We start from the raw sequence: 22,936 nt of genomic DNA, 5'->3' as shown, positions 1-22,936 counted from the left end.
GCCCTGAATGGGCGGAAGGAAAGGGACAGGCGGGCGCCTGAATTAGGCTGTGATTTTACCAAAAAACGCCGGCATAATCGAAACCTTACGTGATGGTTTTGGAAACCTCCTTCAGGGTGGTCTGTAGGTCATAGTTGGCTGGACAGCGCAGGAGGCAGGGCGCGAAGATGATGGCCAAGGAATTTGAGGACATGCGGTTCGCATCTTCCATCACAGCCACTCTGCAAAATAGGGTGGCGTTAGAGAATGCCCCACAATGCATTGCCCTGCTGGGCTCTGAGCAGGCATGGGGCTATCTGAGCCCGTGTTTCCAGGGCTGCTTAGCAGACGGAGCCTTCCAGGTGTGACCCTCACTGCCCAGTTATTAGAGCACTGTAACATGCACCTCTTCATCTCTGCACTTCCCTATAATGCAATGGGGCTCAGCTCCCATCCTCAAGCTCCCCCAACAAGTCCGGTTTTCAGGATATCCCTGCTTCAGCACAGGTGGCTCAATCAGTCCCTGCTTCAGCACAGGTGGCTCTATCAGAGGCTTCGACTGAGCCACCTGTGCTCAAGCTGGGATATCCTGAAAACCTGACCTGTTGGGGGGGGGGAGGGGGCTTCGGGACTGGAGTTGAGCACCCTTGCTATAATGGATCTGTACATTCTTCCTAACTAATGTGATTCCTGAGCGGCCAGCACTGCTTACAGATATGAGGAAAATGCCCTGTGGTTAGACAGCCACACCTCACTATATGCAGGAAGACACAGGAAGGAATCCCTGTGCAAAGCAATACATTCTCTCCATCTGTGGTCTGTGGGGGGGACAATACATTGGGTTTGCTATTGCTTAGCAAGTCCTCTTGGGGTTAAAGGGTTAAAGGCAAAGTGTGTGTGTGTGTGTGTGTGTGTGTGTGTGTGTGTGTGTGTGTGTGTGTGTGTGTGTGTGTGTGTGTGTGTGTGTGTGTGTGTGTGTGTGTGTGTGTGTGTGTGTATATATATATATATATATATATATATATATATATATATATATAATGCCATATAAATAATACATATATACAGTATTGGGAATAAATAACACACACAATCCCCGATTCTCTGATGCAGGCCTCATCCGTACGTCTATAAGAGAGGAAACAGCCATTTAAAAAGTGTACGAAAGTCTACAGACTGATTATCTCCGGGGAGATGCACACAGAATTTAGGTTGATTAAATCTTAGATTTAAAATTATATTATGTGTATTAAAACAATACACTGACAAGTGAGGGACTCATTTGAACACAGAGTTGGGGCCCGCTCCTGTATGCCCAGGAACACTCCTAGCAGCACACTGACATTGAGCACTACAGGTCTGCATCCTCCCCTGCAATCACACAAAGGGGTTTGCAACCTCTCCTGCATCTTACTTGACAAGGTGAAAAATCAGCCTCTCCAGAGTGTTGTAATGGGCCTGGGGAAGCTGTCCCAGAACTTTGTAGATGGCACACAGCTGTTCCTGCCTCCCAGGGAGCTCTAAAGGGAGAAGGCAAAGCAATAGATGGGTAACGGAGACGTGGGAGAGGTTTACTAAACACCTTCAGTGCTAGAGAGGCCGGACACCTTGTTCTGCAGTGCATGGCAGACCCCTCAGGCGCTACAAGGGTTAGTGGAGATAAAGAAGTAAATGTCTGTTCGTCTAGTGTGGCACAGATCCTGGAGTCTGACTCTCCTACTGCAGGGCATCACAGACCAAAGGGGACTATGGACCATGACGCCTGTCATTCCCACTGCAGGTGACAGTGGCACAGACAGAAGGCACCCATGTCCCACTGAGCCTGACCCAGAGTCCGTACCCCTGGTAAAAAGAGGCAGACATAATAGTCCTATGGCCCATGGAGTGTGTCACACCAACCACTGGGTGACAGTGACAAACAGGAGAGACCTATGGCCCATGTGGTCTGTCCCTCAACTTGAAGCTGACAGACGTACAGACATAACTTATGGCCCACTGAGTCTGTCGCTTCACCAGCAGAGTGACAAAGACTGAAAGGATTTCTGTTCACCAAGTCTAACACAGAGATAAGAGGCCTATGGCCCATGCAATATCTCCCTTTCCACAGTGACACAAACAAAAGGGACTTTTAGCCGGTGGAGTCTGTCCCTCCAACATTAAAATGAAACAGACCGAGTAGATGTTCCACTGAGTGTGACCCAAAAATAAGGCGCATACGGCATCGCTCCCTTTCACCTCAGGGTGACAAAGTATCTCTGGCCAATGGAGTCTACGCCTCCCACCATAGGATAAAGCACAAAGGTACTGTAGATCTCTCCTGCCCATCCAGGATTTCGTGTTCTGCAGTGGAGATCCTCTCTGCAATTTGTCACTAAGCCCCGCGACTCTACAGAGGGAGGGTTACCTTCCTCTCTGCACTTACCCACGGCTCGTAGGAACTCGTTGTACTGAGCGAAGGTCATGAGTGGCTCCGGGAGCTCACGCAACCACTGCTTCAGGATGCCAGTGATGACGTGGATGGGGTAATTATCCAGTTTCACAGAGCTGGGGTCTGTCCAGAAGGGAGACAGAAAACATGTGAGAAAACAAGAGGACTTGTAATGACCGATCCCCATCACCCTTTTATAGGCACTATCCGCGGAGCACAAATACAGAGAAAACATTTTAGATACATGGAAATATTGTTTTTTTTCTCCTCACAAAAATAAGTATTAGGCTGCGGCCACGCTGCCTGCGCTGCACGCACCTGCGAATTCTCCGGTCTACAGAGAGCTGCAAGGGGAAAGACAGGGGGGGGGGGCATTACTGGGGCGCGGCCATGACATCACCTGGCAGGTTCGCCCTCATTGGCTAAACCGCCGGTGGGCGTGGCCTAGCGCTCTGTCGCTAGTTCCTATCTCAATTTTCATGTGTACCTCAAAAACTCGCAGCGGGCCCGGCCCCATTGTGGGGCGGCTCTTGTCCCTGCAGCGTCCGCCACAGCGGTCGCTGCAGTAGCCAGCGGGGACCTGGCCTTATGAAAACATTTTGGTAAGCTGAAGTGTGTCGTCGTGTAGTCTGCCAGGAAAAAAGTTAAGAGTAATTAAATGTGTTAAAGACGATTACAGGCAGTCCTCGTTTTACAGCGCTTCGCTTTACAACGAATGGCTTATCCAGCGCTATGCAATGCATACCTATGTTCATTTTTACAACGCCAAAACGGCTTATCCAGCGCTCTTACGATGCTTTGCAACGTTGTTTATGTGTATGTGTGTATGTATAAATATATATATATATACACATAAACAACGTTGCAAAGTGTCGTAAGAGCATATACTGTATATAATATTATATTATATTACATAATATATTATTTATTATGTTATATTATATATATATATATATATATATATAATACAGTATATACACTATATAATGTATGTGTGTGCTGCATATCTTATTGCCTGTGTAAAATATTTGGTGTATTTTAGTGTTAAAAATGCCTTCAGGAACGGAACCTTTCATTTAAACAGTGTTCCTGTGGGAAAACGTGTTTCGCTTTACAACGTTTCGCTATCCAACGCCATTTTGAGTAACGCATTGTGTCGGATAACCGAGGACTGCCTGTATATTATTCCACTGTTTAAAGGGTCAGTCCCTCCTAGGACCAAAATGTACTACTGACCGTGAGATGTTTAAGGGGTCACACCTGGGTGACTTATGCCTTTTTAAAAAAACAAAAATATATAACACCTATAAGTATTTATTATTCATTATTTCAAGTTCCTTTGTAAACACGATGAGCTGAGATTTGGGAGGGGGGGGGCGATTTCCTCTGGCTTCCCTTTTGTCTGATTTCACCATGTGCTGAACAGGAGTTTGCACAGGCAAAGCCCCCTCCTCCCTTATCTTTATTGGCTCTCACAGGGTGGCCAGAGGTTGAGTAAACACTGCTGAGAAGCATCCTCCCTCCTTTAAATGCTTTATTTCCCAAATAATGACAGCAGCCAATGTTTTGCTTTGAGCCCAGTTACTGTATGTTACAGGAAAATGACATTCTTTACAAAAATGTAGTTTCATTGTGAACTGCCAGGGATTGCACATTTAAATGATAATATCTTATTTGTCCCTTAGGCCGTGATTATACCAAAATTGTCCGGCAGCGTTGCGCGGCTCAAAAACAAATTGCTGCAATCCAATTAAGGTAAACATACCTCGCACTCCGCGCTCGCTGCCTGGAACTGCAGGGCGGCAGACTGGAGAGCAGACAGGAAATTTTGTTTTGAGCAGGAGACGGCCGTGTCACGTGAGCGGTTCAGCCAATGAGGGCGAACCGCTCACAGCCACGCCTCCGCCACACCTCCCTGTCTCCTCTGCTTGTCTCCTGCCTGCAGTTCAACATGCCGCTTGGCGGCATCGATAGGATGACATCACCAGATCACACTGCCGCCCCGTCGGAGATGGTATAATCTCAGCCTAAATGTGTGCCTCCCCCGGTTCCCTCACAATCCCAGCGCACCGTTCTCCAGGGACTGTTTGAGCTCTCGCATGCGATTGGCTGCCCCACACTTCCGGTAGATGCCCTCCGTGTGCAGGCCGTACATCTCCAGGTACTCTAAGAGCATCTCCATGACAACGGGCACCGAGGACGTCTCACTGATCAGGTCCCCCACGTGCACCCCGAAGTGATGGTTTCCCAGGTTCTGAGGGAGGGATCAGTGTTACCACGGCAACAAAGAGGTGTTCCCTCTGTTACCCAAGAGGATTGAGAAGGTCGGGGCGAGAGAGAAGGCCGGGGCAAAAGAGAAGGGAGGGTGGGGGGGAGAGAAAAGGTTGGGGCGAGAGAGAAAGGGGGCGAGTGAGAAGGGAGGGTGAGACAGAAGCGGGTTGCGGTTGAGGATGGGGTGAGAGAATGGGAGGTGTAACATGTGAGCGCTGCAAGAGGGTTTGACACGTCACACAGCTCACACTCTTCCCTCCCTCCCCCCTGATGTACCTTCCTCCCTCCCTTCCCCCTGATATAACTTCCTCCCTCCCCCTCCCTATGTACCTTCCTCCCTCCCGCCAAGTCGCAGGGGCTCTGGATGGTGCTGGCTTCGCTGATCTTGGACGGGTTCCTCTGGAGTTTGTTCCTGGAAGGTGAAACAACACACATATATACACACACCCTGCTTGTATTTCCAACCCCCCCCCCCCTCATCCATGTATTTCAACCCCCTTGCACAGATGTGTATATATACCCCCTATTTGTATGCATACACAGACACACACACACATATATTTGTATGCATGTACAAATTCATATACATACTTCTGCATTTTGAAGGTGTATGTATTATAAATAAATATACATTCCTTTAGTAAGGAAAAATATATATTACTATACAGGAAACATATCGCAGACATGACCAGTCCATGCTCAGCCTCTCTCTCTGATAAGTGAATCATACAGATACAAGTACACACAGACCGATATGCCACATATCTGCAGGTCCTTACTCTGTCAGCTTCTCCTTGCTCTCTAGGCTCTCCCCTGGATTCTCCTCCTCGGGCATCACCGCTGCTTCCCCCTGCCCCACCTCGTTCTGCCTTCTCCCTCCTTTCTCCTCTTCTTCTGCCTTCTGCACTCCATCGGAGTTGTCATGTCTCCATTTATGCTCCTCTTCTCGTTCAAGGGCTTCCTGTCTGCTCTTCTCAGACACCATCTCCTTGTACCTGGTAAGACGGATATTATATTAACATTACCATCCAACCACTATTATATTGGGGATTGAAAATTACACTAAAAAGTATTTATAGAAAATACAAAATTATTGTGATCTACTTAGATTTTGCATAGGCTTTGATACGGTTCCACACAAGAGGTTAAAAGCAAATTGGACTCTACAAATATTTGCACCTGGATTGAAAACTGGTTGAAGGATACACAACATAGAGTTGTCGTAAATTGAACTTTTTCAGGTTGGGCTAAAGTCGTGAGTGGAGTACCTCAGGGATCGGTACTGGGACCCTTGCTTTTTAACTTGTTTGTTAATGACCTTGAGGTTGGCATCGAGAGCAAAGTCTCAATCTTGGCTGATGATACTAAATTGTGTAAGGTAGTAGAATCAGAACAGGATGTAATTTCTCTCCAGAAGGACTGGGTGAGACTGGAAACTTGGGCAGGTAAATGGCAGATGAGGTTTAATACAGATACATGTAAGGTTATGCATTTTTGAAACAAGAATAAACAGGAGACTTGCAAATTAAATGGGGATAAATTGGGGGAATCCTTGATGGAGAAGGATTTAGGAGTGCTTGTACACAGCAATAGTGCCCAAAGTCATGCAGTAACTGCAAAGGCAAACAAGATCTTATCTTACAATAAATGGGCAATGGATGGAAGGGAAGTCCATGCTCAGTCACTCTCTCTGATAAGTGAATCATACAGATACAAGTACACACAGACCGATATGCCACATATCTGCAGGTCCTTACTCTGTCAGCTTCTCCTTGCTCTCTAGGCTCTCCCCTGGATTCTCCTTCTCGGGCATCACCTCTGCTTCCCCCTGCCCCACCTCGTTCTGCCTTCTCCCTCCTTTCTCCTCTTCTTCTGCCTTCTGCACTCTATCGGAGTTGTCATGTCTCCATTTATGCTCCTCTTCTCGTTCAAGGGCTTCCTGTCTGCTCTTCTCAGACACCATTTCCTTGTACCTGGTAAGACGGATATTATAGTAACATTACCATCCAACCACTATTATATTGGGGATTGAAAATTACACTAAAAAGTATTTATAGAAAATACTAAATTATTGTGATCTACTTAGATTTTGCATAGGCTTTGATACGGTTCCACACAAGAGGTTAATGTACAAAATAAAGCAAATTGGACTCTAAAAATATTTGCACCTGGATTGAAAACTGGTTGAAGGATACACAACATAGAGTTGTCGTAAATGGAACTTTTTCAGGTTGGGCTAAAGTCGTGAGTGGAGTACCTCAGGGATCGGTACTAGGACCCCTGCTTTTTAACTTGTTTGTTAATGACCTTGAGGTTGGCATCGAGAGCAAAGTCTTAATCTTTGCTGATGATACTAAATTGTGTAAGGTAGTAGAATCAGAGCAGGATGTAATTTCTCTCCAGAAGGACTTGGGGAGACTGGAAACTTGGGCAGGTAAATGGCAGATGAGGTTTAATACAGATAAATGTAAGGTTATGCATTTGAGAAACAAGAATAAACAGGAGACTTGCAAATTAAATGGGGATAAATTGGGGGAATCCTTGATGGAGAAGGATTTAGGAGTGCTTGTACACAGCAATAGTGCCCAAAGTCATGCAGTAACAGCAAAGGCAAACAAGATCTTATCTTACAATAAATGGGCAATGGATGGAAGGGAAGTCCATGCTCAGTCACTCTCTCTGATAAGTGAATCATACAGATACAAGTACACACAGACCGATATGCCACATATCTGCAGGTCCTTACTCTGTCAGCTTCTCCTTGCTCTCTAGGCTCTCCCCTGGATTCTCCTTCTCGGGCATCACCTTTGCTTCCCCCTGCCCCACCTCGTTCTGCCTTCTCCCTCCTTTCTCCTCTTCTTCTGCCTTCTGCACTCCATCGGAGTTGTCATGTCTCCATTTATGCTCCTCTTCTCGTTCAAGGGCTTCCTGTCTGCTCTTCTCAGACACCATCTCCTTGTACCTGGTAAGACGGATATTATATTAACATTACCATCCAACCACTATTATTGGGGATTGAAAATTACACTAAAAAGTATTTATAGAAAATACTAAATTATTGTGATCTACTTAGATTTTGCATAGGCTTTGATACGGTTCCACACAAGAGGTTAATGTACAAAATAAAGCAAATTGGACTCTAAAAATATTTGCACCTGGATTGAAAACTGGTTGAAGGATACACAACATAGAGTTGTCGTAAATGGAACTTTTTCAGGTTGGGCTAAAGTCGTGAGTGGAGTACCTCAGGGATCGGTACTAGGACCCCTGCTTTTTAACTTGTTTGTTAATGACCTTGAGGTTGGCATCGAGAGCAAAGTCTTAATCTTTGCTGATGATACTAAATTGTGTAAGGTAGTAGAATCAGAGCAGGATGTAATTTCTCTCCAGAAGGACTTGGGGAGACTGGAAACTTGGGCAGGTAAATGGCAGATGAGGTTTAATACAGATAAATGTAAGGTTATGCATTTGAGAAACAAGAATAAACAGGAGACTTGCAAATTAAATGGGGATAAATTGGGAGGAATCCTTGATGGAGAAGGATTTAGGAGTGCTTGTACACAGCAATAGTGCTCAAAGTCATGCAGTAACTGCAAAGGCAAACAAGATCTTATCTTACAAAAAATGGGCAATGGATGGGAGGGAAGTCCATGCTTAGTCATTCTCTCTGATAAGTGAATCATACAGATACAAGTACACACAGACCGATATGCCACATATCTGCAGGTCCTTACTCTGTCAGCTTCTCCTTGCTCTCTAGGCTCTCCCCTGGATTCTCCTTCGCGGGCATCACCTCTGCTTCCCCCTGCCCCACCTCGTTCTGCCTTCTCCCTCCTTTCTCCTCTTCTTCTGCTTTCTGCACTCCATCGGAGTTGTCATGTCTCCATTTATGCTCCTCTTCTCGTTCAAGGGCTTCCTGTCTGCTCTTCTCAGACACCATCTCCTTGTACCTGGTAAGACGGATATTATATTAACATTACCATCCAACCACTATTATATTGGGGATTGAAAATTACACTAAAAAGTATTTATAGAAAATACAAAATTATTGTGATCTACTTAGATTTTGCATAGGCTTTGATACGGTTCCACACAAGAGGTTAATGTACAAAATAAAGCAAATTGGACTCTAAAAATATTTGCACCTGGATTGAAAACTGGTTGAAGGATACACAACATAGAGTTGTCATAAATGGAACTTTTTCAGGTTGGGCTAAAGTCGTGAGTGGAGTACCTCAGGGATCGGTACTGGGACCCCTGCTTTTTAACTTGTTTGTTAATGACCTTGAGGTTGGCATCGAGAGCAAAGTCTCAATCTTTGCTGATGATACTAAATTGTGTAAGGTAGTAGAATCAGAGCAGGATGTAATTTCTCTCCAGAAGGACTTGGGGAGACTGGAAACTTGGGCAGGTAAATGGCAGATGAGGTTTAATACAGATAAATGTAAGGTTATGCATTTTTGAAACAAGAATAAACAGGAGACTTGCAAATTAAATGGGGATAAATTGGGGGAATCCTTGATGGAGAAGGATTTAGGAATGCTTGTACACAGCAATAGTGCCCAAAGTCATGCAGTAACTGCAAAGGCAAACAAGATCTTATCTTACAATAAATGGGCAATGGATGGAAGGGAAGTCCATGCTCAGTCACTCTCTCTGATAAGTGAATCATACTGATACAAGTACACACAGACCGATATGCCACATATCTGCAGGTCCTTACTCTGTCAGCTTCTCCTTGCTCTCTAGGCTCTCCCCTGGATTCTCCTCCTCGGGCATCACCGCTGCTTCCCCCTGCCCCACCTCGTTCTGCCTTCTCCCTCCTTTCTCCTCTTCTTCTGCCTTCTGCACTCCATCGGAGTTGTCATGTCTCCATTTATGCTCCTCTTCTCGTTCAAGGGCTTCCTGTCTGCTCTTCTCAGACACCATCTCCTTGTACCTGGTAAGACGGATATTATATTAACATTACCATCCAACCACTAATATATCGGGGATTGAAAATTACACTAAAAAGTATTTATAGAAAATACTAAATTATTGTGATCTACTTAGATTTTGCATAGGCTTTGATACGGTTCCACACAAGAGGTTAATGTACAAAATAAAGCAAATTGGACTCTAAAAATATTTGCACCTGGATTGAAAACTGGTTGAAGGATACACAACATAGAGTTGTCATAAATGGAACTTTTTCAGGTTGGGCTAAAGTCGTGAGTGGAGTACCTCAGGGATCGGTACTGGGACCCCTGCTTTTTAACTTGTTTGTTAATGACCTTGAGGTTGGCATCGAGAGCAAAGTCTCAATCTTTGCTGATGATACTAAATTGTGTAAGGTAGTAGAATCAGAGCAGGATGTAATTTCTCTCCAGAAGGACTTGGGGAGACTGGAAACTTGGGCAGGTAAATGGCAGATGAGGTTTAATACAGATAAATGTAAGGTTATGCATTTGAGAAACAAGAATAAACAGGAGACTTGCAAATTAAATGGGGATAAATTGGGGGAATCCTTGATGGAGAAGGATTTAGGAGTGCTTGTACACAGCAATAGTGCCCAAAGTCATGCAGTAACAGCAAAGGCAAACAAGATCTTATCTTACAATAAATGGGCAATTGATGGAAGGGAAGTCCATGCTCAGTCACTCTCTCTGATAAGTGAATCATACAGATACAAGTACACACAGACCGATATGCCACATATCTGCAGGTCCTTACTCTGTCAGCTTCTCCTTGCTCTCTAGGCTCTCCCCTGGATTCTCCTTCTCGGGCATCACCTTTGCTTCCCCCTGCCCCACCTCGTTCTGCCTTCTCCTTCCTTTCTCCTCTTCTTCTGCCTTCTGCACTCCATCGGAGTTGTCATGTCTCCATTTATGCTCCTCTTCTCGTTCAAGGGCTTCCTGTCTGCTCTTCTCAGACACCATCTCCTTGTACCTGGTAAGACGGATATTATATTAACATTACCATCCAACCACTATTATATTGGGGATTGAAAATTACACTAAAAGTATTTATAGAAAATACTAAATTATTGTGATCTACTTAGATTTTGCATAGGCTTTGATACGGTTCCACACAAGAGGTTAATGTACAAAATAAAGCAAATTGGACTCTAAAAATATTTGCACCTGGATTGAAAACTGGTTGAAGGATACACAACATAGAGTTGTCGTAAATAGAACTTTTTCAGGTTGGGCTAAAGTCGTGAGTGGAGTACCTCAGGGATCGGTACTAGGACCCCTGCTTTTTAACTTGTTTGTTAATGACCTTGAGGTTGGCATCGAGAGCAAAGTCTTAATATTTGCTGATGATACTAAATTGTGTAAGGTAGTAGAATCAGAGCAGGATGTAATTTCTCTCCAGAAGGACTTGGGGAGACTGGAAACTTGGGCAGGTAAATGGCAGATGAGGTTTAATACAGATAAATGTAAGGTTATGCATTTGAGAAACAAGAATAAACAGGAGACTTGCAAATTAAATGGGGATACATTGGGGGAATCCTTGATGGAGAAGGATTTAGGAGTGCTTGTACACAGCAATAGTGCCCAAAGTCATGCAGTAACTGCAAAGGCAAACAAGATCTTATCTTACAATAAATGGGCAATGGATGGAAGGGAAGTCCATGCTCAGTCACTCTCTCTGATAAGTGAATCATACAGATACAAGTACACACAGACCGATATGCCACATATCTGCAGGTCCTTACTCTGTCAGCTTCTCCTTGCTCTCTAGGCTCTCCCCTGGATTCTCCTTCTCGGGCATCACCTCTGCTTCCCCCTGCCCCACCTCGTTCTGCCTTCTCCCTCCTTTCTCCTCTTCTTTTGCCTTCTGCACTCCATCGGAGTTGTCATGTCTCCATTTATGCTCCTCTTCTCGTTCAAGGGCTTCCTGTCTGCTCTTCTCAGACACCATCTCCTTGTACCTGGTAAGACGGATATTATATTAACATTACCATCCAATCACTATTATATTGGGGATTGAAAATTACACTAAAAAGTATTTATAGAAAATACAAAATTATTGTGATCTTCTTAGATTTTGCATAGGCTTTGATACGGTTCCACACAAGAGGTTAATGTACAAAATAAAGCAAATTGGACTCTAAAAATATTTGCACCTGGATTGAAAACTGGTTGAAGGATACACAACATAGAGTTGTCGTAAATGGAACTTTTTCAGGTTGGGCTAAAGTCGTGAGTGGAGTACCTCAGGGATCGGTACTAGAACCCCTGCTTTTTAACTTGTTTGTTAATGACCTTGAGGTTGGCATCGAGAGCAAAGTCTTAATCTTTGCTGATGATACTAAATTGTGTAAGGTAGTAGAATCAGAGCAGGATGTAATTTCTCTCCAGAAGGACTTGGGGAGACTGGAAACTTGGGCAGGTAAATGGCAGATGAGGTTTAATACAGATAAATGTAAGGTTATGCATTTGAGAAACAAGAATAAACAGGAGACTTGCAAATTAAATGGGGATAAATTGGGGGAATCCTTGATGGAGAAGGATTTAGGAGTGCTTGTACACAGCAATAGTGCCCAAAGTCATGCAGTAACTGCAAAGGCAAACAAGATCTTATCTTACAATAAATGGGCAATGGATGGAAGGGAAGTCCATGCTCAGTCACTCTCTCTGATAAGTGAATCATACAGATACAAGTACACACAGACCGATATGCCACATATCTGCAGGTCCTTACTCTGTCAGCTTCTCCTTGCTCTCTAGGCTCTCCCCTGGATTCTCCTTCTCGGGCATCACCTCTGCTTCCCCCTGCCCCACCTCGTTCTGCCTTCTCCCTCCTTTCTCCTCTTCTTCTGCCTTCTGCACTCTATCGGAGTTGTCATGTCTCCATTTATGCTCCTCTTCTCGTTCAAGGGCTTCCTGTCTGCTCTTCTCAGACACCATTTCCTTGTACCTGGTAAGACGGATATTATAGTAACATTACCATCCAACCACTATTATATTGGGGATTGAAAATTACACTAAAAAGTATTTATAGAAAATACTAAATTATTGTGATCTACTTAGATTTTGCATAGGCTTTGATACGGTTCCACACAAGAGGTTAATGTACAAAATAAAGCAAATTGGACTCTAAAAATATTTGCACCTGGATTGAAAACTGGTTGAAGGATACACAACATAGAGTTGTCGTAAATGGAACTTTTTCAGGTTGGGCTAAAGTCGTGAGTGGAGTACCTCAGGGATCGGTACTAGGACCCCTGCTTTTTAACTTGTTTGTTAATGACCTTGAGGTTGGCATCGAGAGCAAAGTCTTAATCTTTGCTGATGATACTAAATTGTGTAAGGTAGTAGAATCAGAGCAGGATGTAATTTCTCTCCAGAAGGACTTGGGGAGACTGGAAACTTGGGCAGGTAAATGGCAGATGAGGTTTAATACAGATAAATGTAAGGTTATGCATTTGAGAAACAAGAATAAACAGGAGACTTGCAAATTAAATGGGGATAAATTGGGGGAATCCTTGATGGAGAAGGATTTAGGAGTGCTTGTACACAGCAATAGTGCCCAAAGTCATGCAGTAACAGCAAAGGCAAACAAGATCTTATCTTACAATAAATGGGCAATGGATGGAAGGGAAGTCCATGCTCAGTCACTCTCTCTGATAAGTGAATCATACAGATACAAGTACACACAGACCGATATGCCACATATCTGCAGGTCCTTACTCTGTCAGCTTCTCCTTGCTCTCTAGGCTCTCCCCTGGATTCTCCTTCTCGGGCATCACCTTTGCTTCCCCCTGCCCCACCTCGTTCTGCCTTCTCCCTCCTTTCTCCTCTTCTTCTGCCTTCTGCACTCCATCGGAGTTGTCATGTCTCCATTTATGCTCCTCTTCTCGTTCAAGGGCTTCCTGTCTGCTCTTCTCAGACACCATCTCCTTGTACCTGGTAAGACGGATATTATATTAACATTACCATCCAACCACTATTATTGGGGATTGAAAATTACACTAAAAAGTATTTATAGAAAATACTAAATTATTGTGATCTACTTAGATTTTGCATAGGCTTTGATACGGTTCCACACAAGAGGTTAATGTACAAAATAAAGCAAATTGGACTCTAAAAATATTTGCACCTGGATTGAAAACTGGTTGAAGGATACACAACATAGAGTTGTCGTAAATGGAACTTTTTCAGGTTGGGCTAAAGTCGTGAGTGGAGTACCTCAGGGATCGGTACTAGGACCCCTGCTTTTTAACTTGTTTGTTAATGACCTTGAGGTTGGCATCGAGAGCAAAGTCTTAATCTTTGCTGATGATACTAAATTGTGTAAGGTAGTAGAATCAGAGCAGGATGTAATTTCTCTCCAGAAGGACTTGGGGAGACTGGAAACTTGGGCAGGTAAATGGCAGATGAGGTTTAATACAGATAAATGTAAGGTTATGCATTTGAGAAACAAGAATAAACAGGAGACTTGCAAATTAAATGGGGATAAATTGGGAGGAATCCTTGATGGAGAAGGATTTAGGAGTGCTTGTACACAGCAATAGTGCTCAAAGTCATGCAGTAACTGCAAAGGCAAACAAGATCTTATCTTACAAAAAATGGGCAATGGATGGGAGGGAAGTCCATGCTTAGTCATTCTCTCTGATAAGTGAATCATACAGATACAAGTACACACAGACCGATATGCCACATATCTGCAGGTCCTTACTCTGTCAGCTTCTCCTTGCTCTCTAGGCTCTCCCCTGGATTCTCCTTCGCGGGCATCACCTCTGCTTCCCCCTGCCCCACCTCGTTCTGCCTTCTCCCTCCTTTCTCCTCTTCTTCTGCTTTCTGCACTCCATCGGAGTTGTCATGTCTCCATTTATGCTCCTCTTCTCGTTCAAGGGCTTCCTGTCTGCTCTTCTCAGACACCATCTCCTTGTACCTGGTAAGACGGATATTATATTAACATTACCATCCAACCACTATTATATTGGGGATTGAAAATTACACTAAAAAGTATTTATAGAAAATACAAAATTATTGTGATCTACTTAGATTTTGCATAGGCTTTGATACGGTTCCACACAAGAGGTTAATGTACAAAATAAAGCAAATTGGACTCTAAAAATATTTGCACCTGGATTGAAAACTGGTTGAAGGATACACAACATAGAGTTGTCATAAATGGAACTTTTTCAGGTTGGGCTAAAGTCGTGAGTGGAGTACCTCAGGGATCGGTACTGGGACCCCTGCTTTTTAACTTGTTTGTTAATGACCTTGAGGTTGGCATCGAGAGCAAAGTCTCAATCTTTGCTGATGATACTAAATTGTGTAAGGTACTGCACCGACACACTTTATTCGAGCAAATACCCAGTATGTACCTGGCAGATACCTGGAATGCGCCGCTCCTCACCTCTGACAAGCCCCGTTGCGTTTGCCTTCCCAGCCTGGGTACATGCCTGGCTGATGGGCGGCTGATCTCTTAAATGATAATGATTAGGATTTAATAGGCTGCAATGCTTCGCGTGTCTACCAGATGGCATAATTTCATGAATTGTAATGCAGTATATATATATATACTGTGCAGTATTGCAGCCAGCGGGAATAAAATGCTTCAATCCCTGCCTGAAAAATAACCCAATGCACTCGGGCAGAAAACAGTCACAAACCTCAATACACCCGGGTATACCCGAATTCGTGGGACTAGCCGAGCTCGAATAAAGTGTGTCGCCAGTGTAGTAGAATCAGAGCAGGATGTAATTTCTCTCCAGAAGGACTTGGGGAGACTGGAAACTTGGGCAGGTAAATGGCAGATGAGGTTTAATACAGATAAATGTAAGGTTATGCATTTTTGAAACAAGAATAAACAGGAGACTTGCAAATTAAATGGGGATAAATTGGGGGAATCCTTGATGGAGAAGGATTTAGGAATGCTTGTACACAGCAATAGTGCCCAAAGTCATGCAGTAACTGCAAAGGCAAACAAGATCTTATCTTACAATAAATGGGCAATGGATGGAAGGGAAGTCCATGCTCAGTCACTCTCTCTGATAAGTGAATCATACTGATACAAGTACACACAGACCGATATGCCACATATCTGCAGGTCCTTACTCTGTCAGCTTCTCCTTGCTCTCTAGGCTCTCCCCTGGATTCTCCTCCTCGGGCATCACCGCTGCTTCCCCCTGCCCCACCTCGTTCTGCCTTCTCCCTCCTTTCTCCTCTTCTTCTGCCTTCTGCACTCCATCGGAGTTGTCATGTCTCCATTTATGCTCCTCTTCTCGTTCAAGGGCTTCCTGTCTGCTCTTCTCAGACACCATCTCCTTGTACCTGGTAAGACGGATATTATATTAACATTACCATCCAACCACTAATATATCGGGGATTGAAAATTACACTAAAAAGTATTTATAGAAAATACTAAATTATTGTGATCTACTTAGATTTTGCATAGGCTTTGATACGGTTCCACACAAGAGGTTAATGTACAAAATAAAGCAAATTGGACTCTAAAAATATTTGCACCTGGATTGAAAACTGGTTGAAGGATACACAACATAGAGTTGTCATAAATGGAACTTTTTCAGGTTGGGCTAAAGTCGTGAGTGGAGTACCTCAGGGATCGGTACTGGGACCCCTGCTTTTTAACTTGTTTGTTAATGACCTTGAGGTTGGCATCGAGAGCAAAGTCTCAATCTTTGCTGATGATACTAAATTGTGTAAGGTAGTAGAATCAGAGCAGGATGTAATTTCTCTCCAGAAGGACTTGGGGAGACTGGAAACTTGGGCAGGTAAATGGCAGATGAGGTTTAATACAGATAAATGTAAGGTTATGCATTTGAGAAACAAGAATAAACAGGAGACTTGCAAATTAAATGGGGATAAATTGGGGGAATCCTTGATGGAGAAGGATTTAGGAGTGCTTGTACACAGCAATAGTGCCCAAAGTCATGCAGTAACAGCAAAGGCAAACAAGATCTTATCTTACAATAAATGGGCAATTGATGGAAGGGAAGTCCATGCTCAGTCACTCTCTCTGATAAGTGAATCATACAGATACAAGTACACACAGACCGATATGCCACATATCTGCAGGTCCTTACTCTGTCAGCTTCTCCTTGCTCTCTAGGCTCTCCCCTGGATTCTCCTTCTCGGGCATCACCTTTGCTTCCCCCTGCCCCACCTCGTTCTGCCTTCTCCTTCCTTTCTCCTCTTCTTCTGCCTTCTGCACTCCATCGGAGTTGTCATGTCTCCATTTATGCTCCTCTTCTCGTTCAAGGGCTTCCTGTCTGCTCTTCTCAGACACCATCTCCTTGTACCTGGTAAGACGGATATTATATTAACATTACCATCCAACCACTATTATATTGGGGATTGAAAATTACACTAAAAGTATTTATAGAAAATACTAAATTATTGTGATCTACTTAGATTTTGCATAGGCTTTGATACGGTTCCACACAAGAGGTTAATGTACAAAATAAAGCAAATTGGACTCTAAAAATATTTGCACCTGGATTGAAAACTGGTTGAAGGATACACAACATAGAGTTGTCGTAAATAGAACTTTTTCAGGTTGGGCTAAAGTCGTGAGTGGAGTACCTCAGGGATCGGTACTAGGACCCCTGCTTTTTAACTTGTTTGTTAATGACCTTGAGGTTGGCATCGAGAGCAAAGTCTTAATATTTGCTGATGATACTAAATTGTGTAAGGTAGTAGAATCAGAGCAGGATGTAATTTCTCTCCAGAAGGACTTGGGGAGACTGGAAACTTGGGCAGGTAAATGGCAGATGAGGTTTAATACAGATAAATGTAAGGTTATGCATTTGAGAAACAAGAATAAACAGGAGACTTGCAAATTAAATGGGGATACATTGGGGGAATCCTTGATGGAGAAGGATTTAGGAGTGCTTGTACACAGCAATAGTGCCCAAAGTCATGCAGTAACTGCAAAGGCAAACAAGATCTTATCTTACAATAAATGGGCAATGGATGGAAGGGAAGTCCATGCTCAGTCACTCTCTCTGATAAGTGAATCATACAGATACAAGTACACACAGACCGATATGCCACATATCTGCAGGTCCTTACTCTGTCAGCTTCTCCTTGCTCTCTAGGCTCTCCCCTGGATTCTCCTTCTCGGGCATCACCTCTGCTTCCCCCTGCCCCACCTCGTTCTGCCTTCTCCCTCCTTTCTCCTCTTCTTTTGCCTTCTGCACTCCATCGGAGTTGTCATGTCTCCATTTATGCTCCTCTTCTCGTTCAAGGGCTTCCTGTCTGCTCTTCTCAGACACCATCTCCTTGTACCTGGTAAGACGGATATTATATTAACATTACCATCCAATCACTATTATATTGGGGATTGAAAATTACACTAAAAAGTATTTATAGAAAATACAAAATTATTGTGATCTACTTAGATTTTGCATAGGCTTTGATACGGTTCCACACAAGAGGTTAATGTACAAAATAAAGCAAATTGGACTCTAAAAATATTTGCACCTGGATTGAAAACTGGTTGAAGGATACACAACATAGAGTTGTCGTAAATGGAACTTTTTCAGGTTGGGCTAAAGTCGTGAGTGGAGTACCTCAGGGATCGGTACTAGAACCCCTGCTTTTTAACTTGTTTGTTAATGACCTTGAGGTTGGCATCGAGAGCAAAGTCTTAATCTTTGCTGATGATACTAAATTGTGTAAGGTAGTAGAATCAGAGCAGGATGTAATTTCTCTCCAGAAGGACTTGGGGAGACTGGAAACTTGGGCAGGTAAATGGCAGATGAGGTTTAATACAGATAAATGTAAGGTTATGCATTTGAGAAACAAGAATAAACAGGAGACTTGCAAATTAAATGGGGATAAATTGGGGGAATCCTTGATGGAGAAGGATTTAGGAGTGCTTGTACACAGCAATAGTGCCCAAAGTCATGCAGTAACAGCAAAGGCAAACAAGATCTTATCTTACAATAAATGGGCAATGGATGGAAGGGAAGTCCATGCTCAGTCACTCTCTCTGATAAGTGAATCATACAGATACAAGTACACACAGACCGATATGCCACATATCTGCAGGTCCTTACTCTGTCAGCTTCTCCTTGCTCTCTAGGCTCTCCCCTGGATTCTCCTTCTCGGGCATCACCTTTGCTTCCCCCTGCCCCACCTCGTTCTGCCTTCTCCCTCCTTTCTCCTCTTCTTCTGCCTTCTGCACTCCATCGGAGTTGTCATGTCTCCATTTATGCTCCTCTTCTCGTTCAAGGGCTTCCTGTCTGCTCTTCTCAGACACCATCTCCTTGTACCTGGTAAGACGGATATTATATTAACATTACCATCCAACCACTATTATATTGGGGATTGAAAATTACACTAAAAAGTATTTATAGAAAATACTAAATTATTGTGATCTACTTAGATTTTGCATAGGCTTTGATACGGTTCCACACAAGAGGTTAATGTACAAAATAAAGCAAATTGGACTCTAAAAATATTTGCACCTGGATTGAAAACTGGTTGAAGGATACACAACATAGAGTTGTCGTAAATGGAACTTTTTCAGGTTGGGCTAAAGTCGTGAGTGGAGTACCTCAGGGATCGGTACTAGGACCCCTGCTTTTTAACTTGTTTGTTAATGACCTTGAGGTTGGCATCGAGAGCAAAGTCTTAATCTTTGCTGATGATACTAAATTGTGTAAGGTAGTAGAATCAGAGCAGGATGTAATTTCTCTCCAGAAGGACTTGGGAGACTGGAAACTTGGGCAGGTAAATGGCAGATGAGGTTTAATACAGATAAATGTAAGGTTATGCATTTGAGAAACAAGAATAAACAGGAGACTTGCAAATTAAATGGGGATAAATTGGGGGAATCCTTGATGGAGAAGGATTTAGGAGTGCTTGTACACAGAAATAGTGCCCAAAGTCATGCAGTAACTGCAAAGGCAAACAAGATCTTATCTTACAATAAATGGGCAATGGATGGAAGGGAAGTCCATGCTCAGTCACTCTCTCTGATAAGTGAATCATACAGATACAAGTACACACAGACCGATATGCCACATATCTGCAGGTCCAAACTCTGTCAGCTTCTCCTTGCTCTCTAGGCTCTCCCCTGTATTCTCCTTGTCGGGCATCACCTCTGCTTCCCCCTGCCCCACCTCGTTCTGCCTTCTCCCTCCTTTCTCCTCTTCTTTTGCCTTCTGCAATCCATCGGAGTTGTCATGTCTCCATGTATGCTCCTCTTCTCGTTCAAGGGCTTCCTGTCTGCTCTTCTCAGACACCATCTCCTTGTACCTGGTAAGACGGATATTATATTAACATTACCATCCAATCACTATTATATTGGGGATTGAAAATTACACTAAAAGTATTTATAGAAAATACAAAATTATTGTGATCTACTTAGATTTTGCATAGGCTTTGATACGGTTCCACACAAGAGGTTAATGTACAAAATAAAGCAAATTGGACTCTAAAAATATTTGCACCTGGATTGAAAACTGGTTGAAGGATACACAACATAGAGTTGTCGTAAATGGAACTTTTTCAGGTTGGGCTAAAGTCGTGAGTGGAGTACCTCAGGGATCGGTACTAGGACCCCTGCTTTTTAACTTGTTTGTTAATGACCTTGAGGTTGGCATCGAGAGCAAAGTCTTAATCTTTGCTGATGATACTAAATTGTGTAAGGTAGTAGAATCAGAGCAGGATGTAATTTCTCTCCAGAAGGACTTGGGGAGACTGGAAACTTGGGCAGGTAAATGGCAGATGAGGTTTAATACAGATAAATGTAAGGTTATGCATTTGAGAAACAAGAATAAACAGGAGACTTGCAAATTAAATGGGGATAAATTGGGGGAATCCTTGATGGAGAAGGATTTAGGAGTGCTTGTACACAGCAATAGTGCCCAAAGTCATGCAGTAACTGCAAAGGCAAACAAGATCTTATCTTACAATAAATGGGCAATGGATGGAAGGGAAGTCCATGCTCAGTCACTCTCTCTGATAAGTGAATCATACAGATACAAGTACACACAGACCGATATGCCACATATCTGCAGGTCCTTACTCTGTCAGCTTCTCATTGCTCTCTAGGCTCTCCCCTGGATTCTCCTTCTCGGGCATCACCTCTGCTTCCCCCTGCCCCACCTCGTTCTGCCTTCTCCCTCCTTTCTCCTCTTCTTCTGCCTTCTGCACTCCATCGGAGTTGTCATGTCTCAATTTATGCTCCTCTTCTCGTTCAAGGGCTTCCTGTCTGCTCTTCTCAGACACCATCTCCTTGTACCTGGTAAGACGGATATTATATTAACATTACCATCCAACCACTATTATATTGGGGATTGAAAATTACACTAAAAAGTATTTATAGAAAATACAAAATTATTGTGATCTACTTAGATTTTGCATAGGCTTTGATACGGTTCCACACAAGAGGTTAATGTACAAAATAAAGCAAATTGGACTCTAAAAATATTTGCACCTGGATTGAAAACTGGTTGAAGGATACACAACATAGAGTTGTCGTAAATGGAACTTTTTCAGGTTGGGCTAAAGTCGTGAGTGGAGTACCTCAGGGATCGGTACTAGGACCCCTGCTTTTTAACTTGTTTGTTAATGACCTTGAGGTTGGCATCGAGAGCAAAGTCTTAATCTTTGCTGATGATACTAAATTGTGTAAGGTAGTAGAATCAGAGCAGGATGTAATTTCTCTCCAGAAGGACTTGGGGAGACTGGAAACTTGGGCAGGTAAATGGCAGATGAGGTTTAATACAGATAAATGTAAGGTTATGCATTTGAGAAACAAGAATAAACAGGAGACTTGCAAATTAAATGGGGATAAATTGGGGGAATCCTTGATGGAGAAGGATTTAGGAGTGCTTGTACACAGCAATAGTGCCCAAAGTCATGCAGTAACTGCAAAGGCAAACAAGATCTTATCTTACAATAAATGGGCAATGGATGGAAGGGAAGTCCATGCTCAGTCACTCTCTCTGATAAGTGAATCATACAGATACAAGTACACACAGACCGATATGCCACATATCTGCAGGTCCTTACTCTGTCAGCTTCTCCTTGCTCTCTAGGCTCTCCCCTGGATTCTCCTCGGGAATCACCTCTGCTTCCCCCTGCCCCACCTCGTTCTGCCTTCTCCCTCCTTTCTCCTCTTCTTCTGCCTTCTGCACTCCATCGGAGTTGTCATGTCTCCATTTATGCTCCTCTTCTCGTTCAAGGGCTTCCTGTCTGCTATTCTCAGACACCATCTCCTTGTACCTGGTAAGACGGATATTATATTAACATTCTATTACTATTATACCACCAACCACTATTATATTGGGGATTGAAAATTACACTAAAATGTATTTATAGAAAATACTAAATTATTGTGATCTACTTAGATTTTGCATAGGCTTTGATACGGTTCCACACAAGAGGTTACTGTACAAAATAAAGCAAATTGGACTCTAAAAATATTTGCACCTGGATTGAAAACTGGTTGAAGGATACACAACATAGAGTTGTCGTAAATGGAACTTTTTCAGGTTGGGCTAAAGTCGTGAGTGGAGTACCTCAGGGATCGGTACTGGGACCCCTGCTTTTTAACTTGTTTGTTAATGACCTTGAGGTTGGCATCGAGAGCAAAGTCGCAATCTTTGCTGATGATACTAAATTGTGTAAGGTAGTAGAATCAGAGCAGGATGTAATTTCTCTCCAGAAGGACTTGGGGAGACTGGAAACTTGGGCAGGTAAATGGTAGATGAGGTTTAATACAGATAAATGTAAGGTTATGCATTTGAGAAACAAGAATAAACAGGAGACTTGCAAATTAAATGGGGATAAATTGGGGGAATCCTTGATGGAGAAGGATTTAGGAGTGCTTGTACACAGCAATAGTGCCCAAAGTCATGCAGTAACTGCAAAGGCAAACAAGATCTTATCTTACAATAAATGGCAATGGATGGAAGGGAAGTCCATGCTCAGTCACTCTCTCTGATAAGTGAATCATACAGATACAAGTACACACAGACCGATATGCCACATATCTGCAGGTCCTTACTCTGTCAGCTTCTCCTTGCTCTCTAGGCTCTCCCCTGGATTCTCCTCCTCGGGCATCACCGCTGCTTCCCCCTGCCCCACCTCATTCTGCCTTCTCCCTCCTTTCTCCTCTTCTTCTGCCTTCTGCACTCCATCGGAGTTGTCATGTCTCCATTTATGCTCCTCTTCTCGTTCAAGGGCTTCCTGTCTGCTATTCTCAGACACCATCTCCTTGTACCTGGTAAGACGGATATTATATTAACATTCTATTACTATTATACCACCAACCACTATTATA

At 43.3% G+C, this 22,936-nt stretch overlaps 1 protein-coding gene across 1 annotated transcript in view; it reads right to left on the bottom strand.

Moving 5' to 3' along the window:
* Positions 1-1,389: 1,389 nt before the first annotated feature.
* LOC142476218 (uncharacterized) overlaps positions 1,390-22,936 on the bottom strand; it is a 56,312-nt gene continuing 34,765 nt past the window's right edge. The window contains exons 8-13 of the mRNA XM_075581708.1: positions 22,661-22,876; positions 6,436-6,564; positions 5,009-5,090; positions 4,478-4,661; positions 2,402-2,530; positions 1,390-1,499 (exon numbers count right to left, since the gene is read on the bottom strand). Coding sequence (XP_075437823.1) covers positions 1,390-1,499; positions 2,402-2,530; positions 4,478-4,661; positions 5,009-5,090; positions 6,436-6,564; positions 22,661-22,876 — 850 coding nt within the window. The remainder of the gene's footprint in view (positions 1,500-2,401; positions 2,531-4,477; positions 4,662-5,008; positions 5,091-6,435; positions 6,565-22,660; positions 22,877-22,936) is intronic.

The sequence above is a fragment of the Ascaphus truei genome, unplaced genomic scaffold (assembly GCF_040206685.1).
Source record: "Ascaphus truei isolate aAscTru1 unplaced genomic scaffold, aAscTru1.hap1 HAP1_SCAFFOLD_1506, whole genome shotgun sequence".
In the NCBI taxonomy this organism is placed as follows: domain Eukaryota; kingdom Metazoa; phylum Chordata; class Amphibia; order Anura; family Ascaphidae; genus Ascaphus; species Ascaphus truei.
This window is presented reverse-complemented; position numbering and strand designations above follow the sequence as displayed.